Source organism: Juglans regia, chromosome 10, assembly GCF_001411555.2.
Source record: "Juglans regia cultivar Chandler chromosome 10, Walnut 2.0, whole genome shotgun sequence".
Taxonomy (NCBI): domain Eukaryota; kingdom Viridiplantae; phylum Streptophyta; class Magnoliopsida; order Fagales; family Juglandaceae; genus Juglans; species Juglans regia.
In genome coordinates, this window is record NC_049910.1 from 22,834,856 (window position 1) to 22,849,653 (window position 14,798).

The 14,798-nt window shown below is 37.3% G+C and overlaps 1 protein-coding gene across 1 annotated transcript in view; it reads right to left on the reverse strand.

Moving 5' to 3' along the window:
• Nucleotides 1-246: 246 nt before the first annotated feature.
• LOC108986663 (putative pectinesterase 63) overlaps nucleotides 247-14,798 on the reverse strand; it is a 110,925-nt gene continuing 96,373 nt past the window's right edge. Inside the window, exon 4 of the mRNA XM_035694579.1 lies at nucleotides 247-561. Coding sequence (XP_035550472.1) covers nucleotides 402-561 — 160 coding nt within the window. The 3' untranslated portion in view covers nucleotides 247-401. The remainder of the gene's footprint in view (nucleotides 562-14,798) is intronic.

Genomic DNA, 14,798 nt, shown 5'->3' on the forward strand with positions numbered 1-14,798 from the left:
TCTAGCTTAGAGGGACGGGGTGTTACAAAAGCTTATTTCTTTGTTTCTTTTATTTATTTTTATGTATTGGCTAATTAGTGACTAATACTTTGATAATTGACAGGGTTATATGTGTTTAGTACTGCAAACAAAATATATATAACTTTTGGGTTTATTATGGATTTTGAGATATGAAATTTGGTTAGCCATAATATTAGTAAATAAATATATTCATATAATATACAATACATGCATCACATCATAGTAATTATGGAATTTATCTCTTTATACTGATATAAATAATGTAAATATAATGTTAGAAAAAGGAGAAAATTAAATGCAACTGTACATGAATGTATTGGATGTTTATATCCAGTTAGAGAAAAGTTGCCGTTATGCATTTGGCAAATTGTAATGAGTTTTTAACCAATCTTTGGAATTGGGACAAGCCATTGACTTCCTCCGATGAAAGTGGTGCTCAAGAAGGGCTTTACTTGATCGTCAGAAAGAGTCTTTCCAAATTTGCGGTTGGAGGCACTTGACCCTGGGCCCGAGCATTGGTACTCTCCATAAAACACATTCCTACAATGTATCATGCAATCATGTTAATACGCCATACCTTTGTGAATTAATAACACGAAGAAATTGTTGAAGAAAACTGCACTATTGATGGGTAATTTGATGCCTACTTTTGGTGCGGGGACTTCATCCAACCGCCACTATTGATGTTACTGCCCATGTATGTATAGGCAAACACAACCCGAGATGTGTCCTTCCATGCTCGACCAAGGTACATATCGCCAGTCCCCTGTATCTTGTAATGGACGAATACAAACCCGCTGTCCCCTGATTGGCCATTCATATCTTGTGCTGCGATCACACCCAAATTCTCTGCAACCGATTTTATGGTGGTGTCCTGCATATTTATACATTCTTAACTTAATACATACATATATAAGATGAGAAATTATTAGCATGCAACTCTAGAAATATGGATGGCTTGGTATTTTTTGCAGCTTACCCTGTAGAGGGATTTTCCATTTCCAAATATGAAATCAACACTCCCTTCGATGTAGCAGCTCTGAAACAAATGCCTACCCCGGTCATCACACAAGGTGTCTTGGAATCCTATGAACTTGCAACTGTAGGATGCTGCCAAGTCCCCCGATATCCACAATGTCACTGCCTGTCCATCGGATTTTCTGGGATCTGGCTTTGGAGATGAATTCTGTAAACACCATCCACAAAACAGATAGTATTATAAACAAACGTTGTAAGGCCCAGTTTCTTCATCAAAGTGGCCCGGACCGTGCGTGAAAATGGCCCAGCCATTTTAGTGCTTAGTAGGACCACCGAGCGGCGTCGTTTTGGGAGGTAAGAATATCTCCTCTGTTTTCCGTTTCTTTCTCCCTTCTCTTCCGCAGTTTCAGTTTCTCCCGCACCTCTCTCGCTCACGTCTCTCTTTTCTTTTCGGTTTCATCTTTATTTCCAGTTGTTGGCATTATTTTGAGGTTCCGAATCCCATGCCCTAGACTTCCTCATTGTTTCGGTTTCTCTCTTGCGCTGCATCTTATTCCAGTGAGTTGCCGTCTGCTGCATCTCTATTTCTTTCCATTTTTTTTTTACGTTTCTAATCTTCCTCTGCAAGTCAGCGAGCAATACCTCTCATCCCTCCATTTTTTCGACTGGTAAGTGTTTCCTTTTCATCCCTTTAGGTTTCGGTTTCATCTACTAAAACTATGCAGAATCTGCTCCTTAGTTTTTGGTTTGATTTAATCTCTTTTGCTGCAGCTTCTGTTTTGACCATGAGGTTGGGTTGCGTTTTGTGAGTCTGGGTGTTGTGCGTGGTGAGTATTTCGGGTTGGTGTGTTTCGGGTAGGCATTGAAGCCTTTGCTGGAATTTCTCATTGCTGTAGCGTACTCATGCAGTTTCCTCTTCGAATTTATTTTGATTTTATCCTCATTTCTGCAGTTTGTTGTTGCCATGAGTTGAGTTTGCTTTTCGTCAGTTCTTGGACTTCCGTGGCTTGTGATTCCTAGTTCTTGGTCATTTAAGTGAGTAAGCCAACACTTTGTATTAGAATGGTCTTAGAAATTTTGATTATTGGTGTTGGACGTTGACTTTGGAGAGTGTTTTAGTAAATATTAAGATTAGTATATTATATTTTGGATTGAATTTAGGGCTGTCCAGATTACTACTTGGTTGACTTAGTAAACTATTTTTGCTATAAAATGGTTTGGAATTGTGGGTTTTCATTTTTAGATGGAGGTTGTGTTATTATCTTTTAATACTTAGTTTATATATTTTTTTATGAATAGGCGACGAGGTTGATAGAGGTCAATTTCAAGGTATAGATAATACACTGTAGGAGTCAGGTAAGCGGGGTTCCTATGCTGGGTTTTATACAAGTTAATAAGACTGACGTTGACTTTATGAAAACTTGTATAATTTGTGTTGTGTTGGGAACTTGTGAAAACAAAGATCAACCTCGGTCACTATTCTGCATTATTCATGAAATCTGTGTGAATGGCCACTGCAATTCACGTCCAAAACTTCAACCACTTCGAATGGCCACTGCAATTCACGTCCAAGAATATTCACAGCAATCTCTAGTGAAACATAAAACCAGAAAAAAAAAACAGAAAAATATTCACAACAATTCACGTCCAAGAAGAGAAGCCGCGCGAGTAAAACCAGAAAAATAGGAAAAAGAAAGAAGAATAAACATAAAAAGAAAGAGAGAAAAGCCAGATTGAAGGAAGAAATTACCAAATTTTGTTCAGGAAGTCGAACGAAACTGCAGTGGAAAAACAAATTGAAGTTCCAAAACTGAGTTGAGCGCACGGTGAAGGAAAGGAGAAGGGGAAAAACAGATGAGAGGAACCAATTGAAATGTGTGCAGAAGTGAGTGAAACCGATTCTTGAGCGTGGTAAGAGATAGAAATCAACTGCTAAAATCGTGGGTTGGTGCGCACGGTTAGTGCAATGTGCGGAATTGCAATGCAGAGGGAAGAAACCGTGGAGAAGAAAAAAAGTGCATCAAAAAAGGAAACTCACCCAAAACGACGCCGTCCGTCTCTCCACATGCTGCTCGTGGGCTGGGCTTCGTGCATCTGACTAACTTCAAAGGGGCTGGGCCTAGAGTCTGGGTATTACAGAACCCAAGTCCAGACCAGTTCTCCCCAAATGGGCATTACGGCATCGTTTTCAGGTAAGGCTTTGACCCTTTGTTTTCCTTTCTTTTTCTTTTCCTCCTCCGATGGTCTTTTCCCCTCTCCCTCTCTGATTTTTAGTTTTTGCTTGTTCCGAATCTCACTCCCGCTTTTCTTCAACTTCTCAACCGCATCTCTTTTTTCTTCACTTTCAGAAATTTCACTCTCATCAGACTCTCTCCTCTCCCTCACATCAGTTTCTCACCCTCTCCCCCAAAACCCACGGACCCAGACCATAAGGCAACACCACTGTTGTGAACTACCAAGCACTGAAGCCAAGCCTTTTGCCAACCAGCCGCCTCCCAAGACCTCACCAGACCATCGCTGGAAGCCTCTAGTCGTGCCTAGATGCAGCAAGATGGGACAACCCCCACAACCCAGCCCCTCTTTTCCTCAAACGAAAACCAACCCACGACATGCTCCTCCACTCCAACAACCCCATTTCCACCAGGGACCACCACAGGAACAACTGACGGCAAACCCACGAAAACCACCTCCTCCCTGATGGCCATTGGGCAGCAACTCCACAGCACTGCCTTCCACCACCGTACCCACACTCAGCCTCTTTGTCCCATGTTTGAACTCCCCGAAGTAGAGCATCTTTTGTTCCCCAGCTCTCGGTTCCGTTAGGTGCCACCAGCCACAATGGTGAAGCCTAGCGATGATGGCAGCCATCCACGCGCCTCCACTTGTAGAGAAGGTACTGCCGACCACCTCCCATCACCTAGTTGCTTTTGCTCTAGGTGAGACCATGACATCTCGTTTCTTTTTCCCCACGGTCTCCTCTCCGTTACCTCTTTCTCTCATAACTTTCTCTCTGATCTTAGTGTAGTGCCGCCGCATGAGCACATACAACTGCCGCCCACCTCCCTACTCATCGTGCCACGCCTCCTCTCTCGGTGAGTATTGGAATCCTCAGTCGCATATTGTTTTGGTCTGGAGCATTTCACAACTCAGTTTTCCTTTTGTTTTCATGGTTTTTCCCAATAAGCCCATGCATCTTATATGTATTTCCTAAAACACCATCCCTTTAGATGGGTTCAAAATTAACCTAAAGTTTGTGTTAGTATCATTTTTTTTTTAATTATATAGCTTATAAAGAAAGTAGATAAAGTTTTGAATTATATTATTAGTAATATTATTTTTCTAAAATATGAATTTTTGAAGTGATTAGTAAGTGCAAAATTATATTTTATTTTGAACCCATGCATTATATGAATATTTCCCAAAATACCCCTGGTTATACGTTGGGCTTGTTTTTTTTTTTTATTTACTATGTGAAGGCTTGCTTTTAAGTTTAAATATTATTACAGAATATAATTAGGGTTTTAAAGTATATTACTTTTATTATATTATCTAGTATTAAATTTTATAGTTTGATTTCACTCGTAAATAAGTTAGAATTTAATATCTTGGTCGAAGATGTTAAGCAGATATTGAGGAATTTGGGAAGTGATGGTATTTTTGGGGTAACGAGAATTTTAGGTCTTGAGGTATTAGAATAGGTATTTCAGGTGTAATTACGAAGTTACTGTTCAAATTAGAGAATTATTCAAGTTACAAGAATTTTTTTATAGGTGATGATCGATATTCATTTAGCACTGTTGTGAAGATTTTTTCAAAAAACTAAAAAGTCCAGGTAAGCAGGGTTACTATGCTACATTTGCATAAAAACAAATGAATTGAGGTTGGTTTGTAAAAATGTGCATGTTGTTTTAAAAAGAAAATGTGAAAAGCAACCTCAGTATATGTTTTGTATTCACTCATGAGATATGTATGAAAGAGAAAATAAATGCTTTTGACATGAATAGTATAGACATGAACAATATTTGACATGTTTATGAAATGTGCAAAAGAATGAATATGATGTCTGTGAATTTTTGTACATGTGATTTGAAAATGATTTGGACCTATTTTTGATCAAATGGAAATGATATGAATATGTTTAGCGCATGGTTTGATATGACATGGATATGAGAAACCTTTGGTATACTTATCTGTTTTGATTTTGATTCTGAATATGGCTCTGATATGATGATAACGGTTCACGTGATATGGTTGTTACCAACATGATATGATATGATATGAGTGCACCCACTTTGGAAACAAAGTGGTTTTTGTGTTATTTCTTGTATGCACACTCGAGGCTCAACATTGAAAAAGGGAAAGTTTCACAATATGATACTGTCTGGTTTGGCCAAGGATAGTGCAACCTTACCAAAAGGTTAAACAAGGTATATGATCATAATATGATACGATACGATATGATATGATAAGATGAAAATGTTTAGTTATGTTATACTAAAGCGTTTTTGAATATGAAAAGGGTCTTTGAATATGAAAATGGTTTTTGAATATGAAAATAATTTTTGAATATGAAACAGATCTTTGAATATGAACAGTTGTTTCTTTTAGTATGAAAAGATTGAAAAGTCGCTCTGCTTTTCTGATAACACGTTTATGACATCTACATATGAAAATGAAATGTTTTGTTTCTACATACCGAACTTTCTAAAAATGTAACACTCGGGTCCAACACCCAACCTGTTTTCTAAAATTTTCTTGGGTTTTTATGTATGAGAAGCCCTTTTGGAATTTCGGATAAATTTTTAGAATGTACTACGGGCTTATATATATATATTTTTTATTTAGGCCGTTTATGTTTTTGAATTTCATTGGGTTTGATTATGAGGTTAACAACCTTTTTATGGGCTGGGAAACCTTTTGGACAAGTTGGTTTAGTTTTTTTAAAAGTTGACTCAAGGCCCAAACCTCAGTGGAACAACCCACTCGTTATTCCTTATACACTGCTAGATGTGAGCCTTAATAACTGACAGCAAACCCATGAAAACCACGCCCACCCCGACACCCACTGGGTAGCAACTCCACAGCACTGCTTTGCACCACTATACCCACACTCAGCCTCTTTGTCCCTTGTTTGAACTCCCTGAAGCAGAGCATCTTTTGTTCCCTAGCTCTCAGTTCCGTTAGATGCCACCAGCCATGATGGTGAAGCCTAGAGACGACAGTAGCCATCCACGTCGCCTCCACTTGTAGAGGAGGTACTACCAACCACCAACCACCTCCCATCACCATATTGCTTTTCCTCTAGGTGAGACCACGGCATGTGAGCCCCCAAATTCTGCTTGGGATAGGACTAACATTTGAAGCGTCGAGAAATGCAACACAAGGTTACCTGCCCCCGTTCATGACATATAAGATGCAATATTCCTAACACGTATCTAGCATTATGCAATATTCGCAGTGGATATTTTTTTTTCTTTAGCAATACTATGCACCAAACTAAAATATCTCAAATATCTAAAACATACTTAATACATAATGATGTACTAAACAACTGAGATCACAACACTAGTCTGAAATGGTTGTGAACAAAAGAGTGCTGGAGATTGAACTCCACAAAATACGAGTAGTAACTTGAGGTAACTACTGTACTACCATCTACGTCGCACCATCGCTTAGTCGATCGTTTCCAGTTGGTCGATTCCCGTTTCTCCTTCAGATCCTGTAACAAGATCTACCATTCGGGGGGAATGGTAGTTGGGACTATCGCAGTGAGATTTGATTACAAATCTCAGCAAGTTAGCAGAAAACTTCCACACAAGTTAATGATGCATGCATGGCAGTAAAAGCATGAATGCGTAATCAAATCATAAGTAATCATAGCATAACTTGACATACAACATAACATATGTAACAGCCCGCTAGAAATTCATTGGTGGAATTTCTATTGACTTTAGGAATCTCGTGAAAACCCTATAAGTTTTTACGAATCGACCAATCGCATAGGTTTTAGTCTGTCAACATAGTCAGTGTTATCACTCACTATGGCACTAGTAATATGAGTTTAATTATTTGAGGTAGTTAGAAGTGTCAGAATGCGTTATGGTCTACGCCTTTGGACTCAGATGATTATTTAGGATTTTATGGCGCAATAACTTATTTTCATAATTTCGGACGAAACATCTGTTGAAAATTATGAAATTATTTTTAGGGGCACTTCGGGGTTGAATTTCGTTAAACGATTTTCACTATAACTTAATATGAATATTTATAATTTTTTTAGTACTAAGTTTAATATGTATTTTTTTGGAGTGAATAGTAACTTCGATAAGCGCACCCATTGCAGTGTTTTCAAATCACAGTCTGTAATGTCCAAATTAGGTTAGAGAAGTTTTATTTGGACACTTGGCAAGATTTTAGCCACACTTAGTGAATGGTATTAGATACTTGACACAAAGAAAAACCATTAGATAGATTTGTGAAGGAATCAAGGTGTGAGATCATGCCACCTAAGCAAAGTTGTGTTTCATCTGTTCAACCAAATTGTGCCAGACCAAAGAGGGTTTCAACCCTAGCAAAACCCTAAATGATTGGAATCCATTTGAAACCCCAAAAGCTTGGTTGAAACCAAAACCCTAAATGGTTTTCCCAAACCCTAAAGTTGGCCTTCAAACCCTTTTTAATCCGATTTCTAGCATTATGTTTAATCACTTGATTAAATCACTTCCACATGCTATTAATTAATCAAATCCTTGTTATGACATCATTATTCAACCTTTTAAACCTTGGGAATTTGATTGGGCCAAGAAAAATTGATTTTGGGCTTGATAGCATCTCAAACCCTAACCAAACCCCCTTTAAACCCCAAATTGAAGCCCACTTGGTGGGGCCCACCAAGGCCCACGAAATTGGCCACCTTGGCAAAGCTTCTTGGAGAAGTTTCCTCCCCCACATGGCAGACCATCCACTGCCATTGGCTGCACCCAATAGTGCCTTGATGTGAAGGAGAAATCCACTCCATCAACCTCCATCTTTCACAGCTGCTGCAAGCAGTCTCTGCCCCTCTCTATTCTCCACTTTATGTCACATATCCACCTCCAATCAAGGGTCATTCAAGCCCATAACTTCTCCCTCCAGAAGTCTAAAGTCGTGCAAGACATACTTCTCTCCATTTTATCACTTCTTTCTCCCGTTCTTAGAGCGAAACCCAAAAGAGCTCTCTCGGGCAGATTTCTGGGACTTTTTGCGTGGCCATTTACGACCCTTTGTAAGTATTTTCGCACGATGATTCCTCACATAAGTTGTTCGTCTTTGAGTCTAGTTTCCGTGGATATATTATTAGTCTCATTCCATTCTCATTTGGTTGGTCAAAAGTATTTTTAACCATGGAAAGGTCATTCTGGGCGTGAAACTGGAGAGTATGTTATGTTTTGGAAGTTTTGACCAAGCTAATGGACTTATCTTGGTCCGAAAATTTTATGGAGTGTTGTTAACATGTGTTTATGAATGTTCATTGAGGTTTTGTTGCATGAATAAGGCTTTTGATGATAGATTTGCTTAGAGTTAGAAACTTGAAAACTGGAAGTGGAAAAACAGTTTTTGTTTGGTGAAAGTTTGAATATTTCATGGTTTAATCTTATTCCAAAGGCTTTGATATTTTTATATGATGATCCTAAGCCTCTTATATACATGTTAGGATGTTATTTCGAAGATATTTAGTATTATTTTTAAAGATATGATTTTCTATGCAAGAGGATTTCGGTTAGGCCTAAACTTTGATGTTTTTGAGTTAGATCCATGTTTTATTAAATTTTAGCCATGTGATTTTAAGTTTGATGGTTGGATTTTCTTTAGGACACATTTTTAAACCATGTGATGTGTTAGTTTGAAGATCACATGTCTTTAAGCCATGGATCAAGAGATTGATCATAGTTAGTTGGGAAAATCAGTTTCTGTTTTGGACTAAGTTTAAAACCAAAAACTCCAAGTGTTGTTTTGTGTTTTTTGGTGAGTTTTGTTTGATGTTTTAAAGCATGTTTGATCTTAGGATGATGTTATGAATATGTTAGAAGTAAGATTTGATTTTTTGGAATTCTTGGAGATGTTTTTATTAAGGTCAAAACATGTGATTTAAGGTTTACTTTTGTTAAAAAGTTTGGGTCTTTTTACAAAAAGTTTGGTATTGATAATTAGCTTTTTCTTAATGGATAGTTTTAAGGGTGTTTTTAAACTTAGGATAGGAAGATCTTTGTTACAAGATTTTGGTTTATTCATGAGTTTTGGAACTTGAAAGAATTGCAACCAAAATAAGACAAATGGCCTATGTAGGTTTCGGCCATAGTGAGTTTTTCATAGTTGTGATTGGTTTTAAATTTTTCTAAGTTGAGATTTGAGTTTGGGACAAAATTTACATGAGAAATGAAAATTTTGGTAATTTTTTGGAATTAGGATATCAAATCCTTAAGTTAGGGGGTAAAATGGTCATTTGCCCACATGTAGAGGGTAAAATAGTAATTTTACTCTAAGTTGTCTCTTTTCACATTTCTAATTGTTAGTAATTAATTTCTAACTTTTAGAATAACCTTTTACAGTTCCTCGTGTTTCGCGCTTTATTCTAGTAGAACGCGACGATCGAGGTAAGTTAGCTTTTAACTTACTATCAGTTTAATGTGTATGAGTGATAAGTAAGGGAACTAAATTGTATGTATGCATGTTATCATATGTGTCATGCCAAGTCATTACATATTTATCTGTTACACATAATTTATTCTGTCATGAATTATTCATCTGTTACAAAAGATATTCTGTCACGTATTCCTATACATTGCAAGCATGTCATGTTAAGTTAAGTATGCCATCTGTTACATGTATTTCATGTCATGTAAGATTCACTGTCACATGTTACACCATGTTATGAAATGTTGTTTGTTATATGGTATGCCATGTTACGAAATGTTGCATGTTACATGTATGCCATGTTATGAAATGTATTCTGTTACATTTATGTCTTGAAGTATGTCATGTCTATCATCTTATGTTCATGTCATGTTATGCTACGTCAAGACTTTTGTCTTTTATGTCACGTTCATGTTACGTCACGTTACGAAATGTCATGTCTGCCAGTTAAGTCATTCATGTCAATCACGACCCTAAGCGCTAGGATGGGGTAATATCCTAGTGGAACTCCTTTGTTCACGCTGGAGTGTCTAAATAGGTGTGAAATTCCCTGGGTTGACGAAGTACAGTCAACAGGTTGCGAATGGGGCCTAATTAGCTGGTCACCGGAGCGCGCCAGGCACTAACGCCGATGGTGCCACACATTATGTTACGTGTGTCCACAGCAAGTGTGGCACAAACAGATAAGTCATGGGGCCACAACAACTGTGGAGCATGAAGTATGGGGCCACAACAACTGTGGAGCATACACTACGTGAGACACAGCAATTGTGACACGTAGAATACGTGGGGCCACAACAACTGTGGAGTACGTATTAACGCACTCACAGCTGGTATAGAAACCTGTGATGTGATGCGGTAATCGGCAGGGACACACGGCTCAAGGGGACCTGTGTAGCACCCATATGGTCACTTTAATGATTAAGTCTATTGAATAAGATTTCAAGTTCATGTATTTCACGTTCAAGTCATGTTTCAAGTTCACGTTATGTTACGTTCAAGTTTACGTTCACGCAATCATGGTAATCCCATGAGACAAGAATATGTTTCAAGTTCATGTTATGTTATGTTCACATTTACGTTATGTTCCAAGTTCACATTTATGTTATGTCATGCTCAAGTTCATGTTCAAATTATGCATGTTCACGTTCATGTTATGTTTTAAGTCCATGTTATATTTCAAGTTCACGTTCATGCTATGTTTCAAGTCACGTTCATGCTAAGCTTCAGTTTCAGTTTAAGTTATGCCAGTTATGTTATGTTGTATGTCAAGTTATGCTATGATTACTTATGATTTGATTATGCATTCATGCTTTTACTGCCATGCATGCATCATTAACCTGTGTGGAAGTTTTCCGTTAACTTGCTGAGATTTGTAATCAAATCTCACTATGGTAGTCCCAACTACCATTCCCCCCGAATGGTAGATTTTGTTATAGGATCTGAAGGAGAACCGGGAATCGACCAACTGGAAACGGCCGACTAAGCGACGGTGCGACGTAGATGGTATTACAATAGTTACCTCAGATTACTACTTGTATTGGTGGAGTTCAATCTCCAGCACTCTTTTGATCACAACCTTATGGACTATTATTGTGATCTTAGTTGTTTAGTATGTCGTTAAGTATGGAGTATGTTTTAAGTATTTGGGATATTTTAGTTTGGTACATAGTATTGCTAAAGAAAAAAATTATCCGCTGCGAATTTTGCATAATGCTAGATGCATGTTAGGAATATTGCATCTTATATGTCATGAACGGGGGCAGGTAACCATGTGTTGCATGTCTCGACACTTCAAATGTCCGTCCGATCCCAAGCGGAATTTGGGGGCGTCACAACATAACTGGCATAACTTAAACTAAAACTGAAGCTTAGCATGAATGTGACTTGAAACATAACATGGACTTGAAATATAGCATGAGCGTGAACTTGGAACATAACATGGACTTGAAACATAGCATGAACGTGAAGATGCATAATTTGAACATGAACTTGAACATAACTTGAACCTGAGCATGACATAACATAAATGTGAACTTGGAACATAACATGAACGTGAACATAACATGAACTTGAAACATATTCTTGTCTCATGGGATTACCATGATTGCGTTAACGTAAACTTGAACATAACATAACGTGAAACATGACTTGAACTTGAAATCTTATTCAATAGATGTAATCATTAAAGTGACCATATGGGTGCTACACAAGTCCCCTTGAGCCTTGTATCCCTGTCGATTACCGCATCACATCACATGTTTCTATACCAGCTATGAGTGCATTAATACGTACTCCACAGTTGTTGTGGCTCCACGTATTCTACGTGTCACAATTGTTGTGTCTCACGTAGTGTATGCTCCACAGTTGTTGTGGCCCCATGACTTAGTGACTGACATGAATAACTTAACTGGCATACATGACATTTCATAACGTGACGTAACATGAACGTGACATAAAAGACAGAAGTCCTGACGTAGCATAACGTGACATGAATGTAAGACGACAGACATGACATAATTTGAGACATAAATGTAGCATACAACATTTCATAACATTGCATACATGTAACAGGCAACATTTCGTAACATAGCATACTATGTAACAGACAACATTTCTTAACATGGCGTTACATGTGACAGTGACATGAAATACATGTAACATATGGCATACTTAACTTAACATGACATACTTGCAATGTATAGCAATACGTGACAGAATATCTTATGTAATAGATAAATAATTCATGACAGAATAAATTCTGTATAACAGATAAATATATAATGACTTGGCATGGTACATATGATAACATGCTTACATAGAATTTTGTTCCCTTACTTATCACTCATACACATTAAACTGATAGTAAGTTAAAAGCTAACTTATCTTGATTTTCGTGCTTTGAGACAAAACTCAAGTGCGATCACGAGAAACTGAAATTATTGATTTCTAAAAGTTTGAACTTAATCACTAACAATTAGGAATATGGAAAAATATCAACTTAGAGTAAAATTACAATTTTACCCCCTAACTTAAGGATTTTGCATCCTAACTCTAAAAATCACCAAAATTTACATACCTTATGTAAATTTTATGTAAATTTTATCCTAAACTCAAATATCAATTCAGAAAAATTTAAAACTAAACTCAACCATCAAAACTTTATATGGCCGAAACTTATAAGGCTATTTCCTTTGATTTTGTTGTAATTCTTTCAAATTTCAAAACTCATGATTAAACCAAAATTTTTCTTCTACTATACTCATAACATATTCCTAAGAATAATCATATTTTGAATCTTGAACAAAAGTCATCAAAATCACTAAAACCATACTTGAACTTTTTGGTTTTTCTTCTAAGTTCAAAACAGAATTTTTTGTTTCTATCTTGTTTTGATCAACCTGTTGATCCATGACTTATAATGAAGTGATCTTCAAACCAAAACATCGCATGGTTTAAAAAGGTGTCCTAAAACAGATCCAAGCTTCAAACTCAAGATCACATGGTTAATCATCACCCAAAACATAAATTTAGCCAAGAACATCATCACCTTGGCCTAACCAAATATCTCAATGCATAAAATTTCATATCTTCGAAACTAACATCAAATATCTTCAAAATAACATTCTAACATGTATATAAGAGGCTTAGGATCTTCCAATAAAAATATCAAAGCTGTAATACCCATAAAATATCAAAGCTATTTTATTTTATTTTTCTGCACGCGTTTTTTTTTCCGCATGTTTCATTTTTGTTTTCTTCTCTTTCGGTCTTTATCTCTAAATTCCCGTAAGATTTTTTTTCCTTCACGTCGCGCATGCTCACACACAACCCATCTTCATCCACTCGCACATCTCCTCCTCTAGGGTTTTCTTTTCTTGTTCATCCACCTATATATATTTATATATATATGTATTCGAAGAAAGCTTCCGCCGTTGCCCTCCCACGCAAAACCTTAGCCTAGCATTTTTTTTTTCCTCCTCTTTGCAAACAGCGCATCACCCTCTAGCTCAGTCACGACCCACGCCGTCCCAGCATCACCGCAGCCTGTCCTCACCCATTCGGAAAGCACCACGCCAACTTAACAGGAAGCCTCTGCCTTCCTACTCCGTGTAGCGTGCACCGAGTTGCATGCTGCAGGAAGCCATCGCAGCCGCCTTCCCGACGAACCTGGTCTACACCTCCTTAAGCCGCTGTGAACCCACACGGAACCACCGCTGACCATCACCAAGAAAAATAGGAGAGCCCCTGCTTCTCCTCTCAAAAACAGAGCATCACCACTATTTCGGTTGGTCACCACTGTACGTCGGGAAAACTATTGGGCTAGCCACAGAATCCACCGTTTGTCACTTTTCTATCAGCCTCGAGCCGCCTCAGTTCTGTCTTGTCCCTCGCAGTGAGCTTTTGCCGAACGCTGCATTGCTTGCACTACTTCTCCGTCTTCTTTGTTTCTCTCTCACCATATTTTTTTCTCTCTCTCTCTCTCTTCCAGTGCACCGCTGCAGTACCCACCACCTCTAGCGCACCCACCCAACTCCGTCGCAGCTCCACTTCTCTCGGTAGGTCCTCCGTTACTCTCCAACTGCGCGGCGTTGTCTTGTTGCTTGTATGTTTTGTTCTTGTTCCGAAAACTTCCGTAGTTTAGGAAATGTTTTGTCTAAGAATTACAATATTACCCTTTGTGGGATGTATAAGATTTTGTACAGTGATTATATAGGATTTTTTTTTAAATTATACTAAGTGTAACTTATTATTTTTACTAAAAGTGTGAAATTTTATTTTGAACATTTTATTTATGATTAAAGAAAATCACTTAAGTATTTTTAATATGTTATTAAGTAAAGATTTATTTTAATAGTAAACAATATTGGTGTAATGTTATTTCTACATTTCAGATATATTTTAGTCTATTTAATAATAGTTATGGTTTTTTCTAACATATTTTGGGATAATTATATTATTTAGTATTAAGCTTCATAAGTTGTTTTCATTAATTAATATGTCTGTCTTTTAAATGTTTTAAGTCATAGTATTAAATTAGCATTGACAATTTTAGAAAGTAATGATTGGTAATTTTAGGTTTTGAGGAATTAAATAGGTTATTTTATAAGTTTAGGATTAAATAT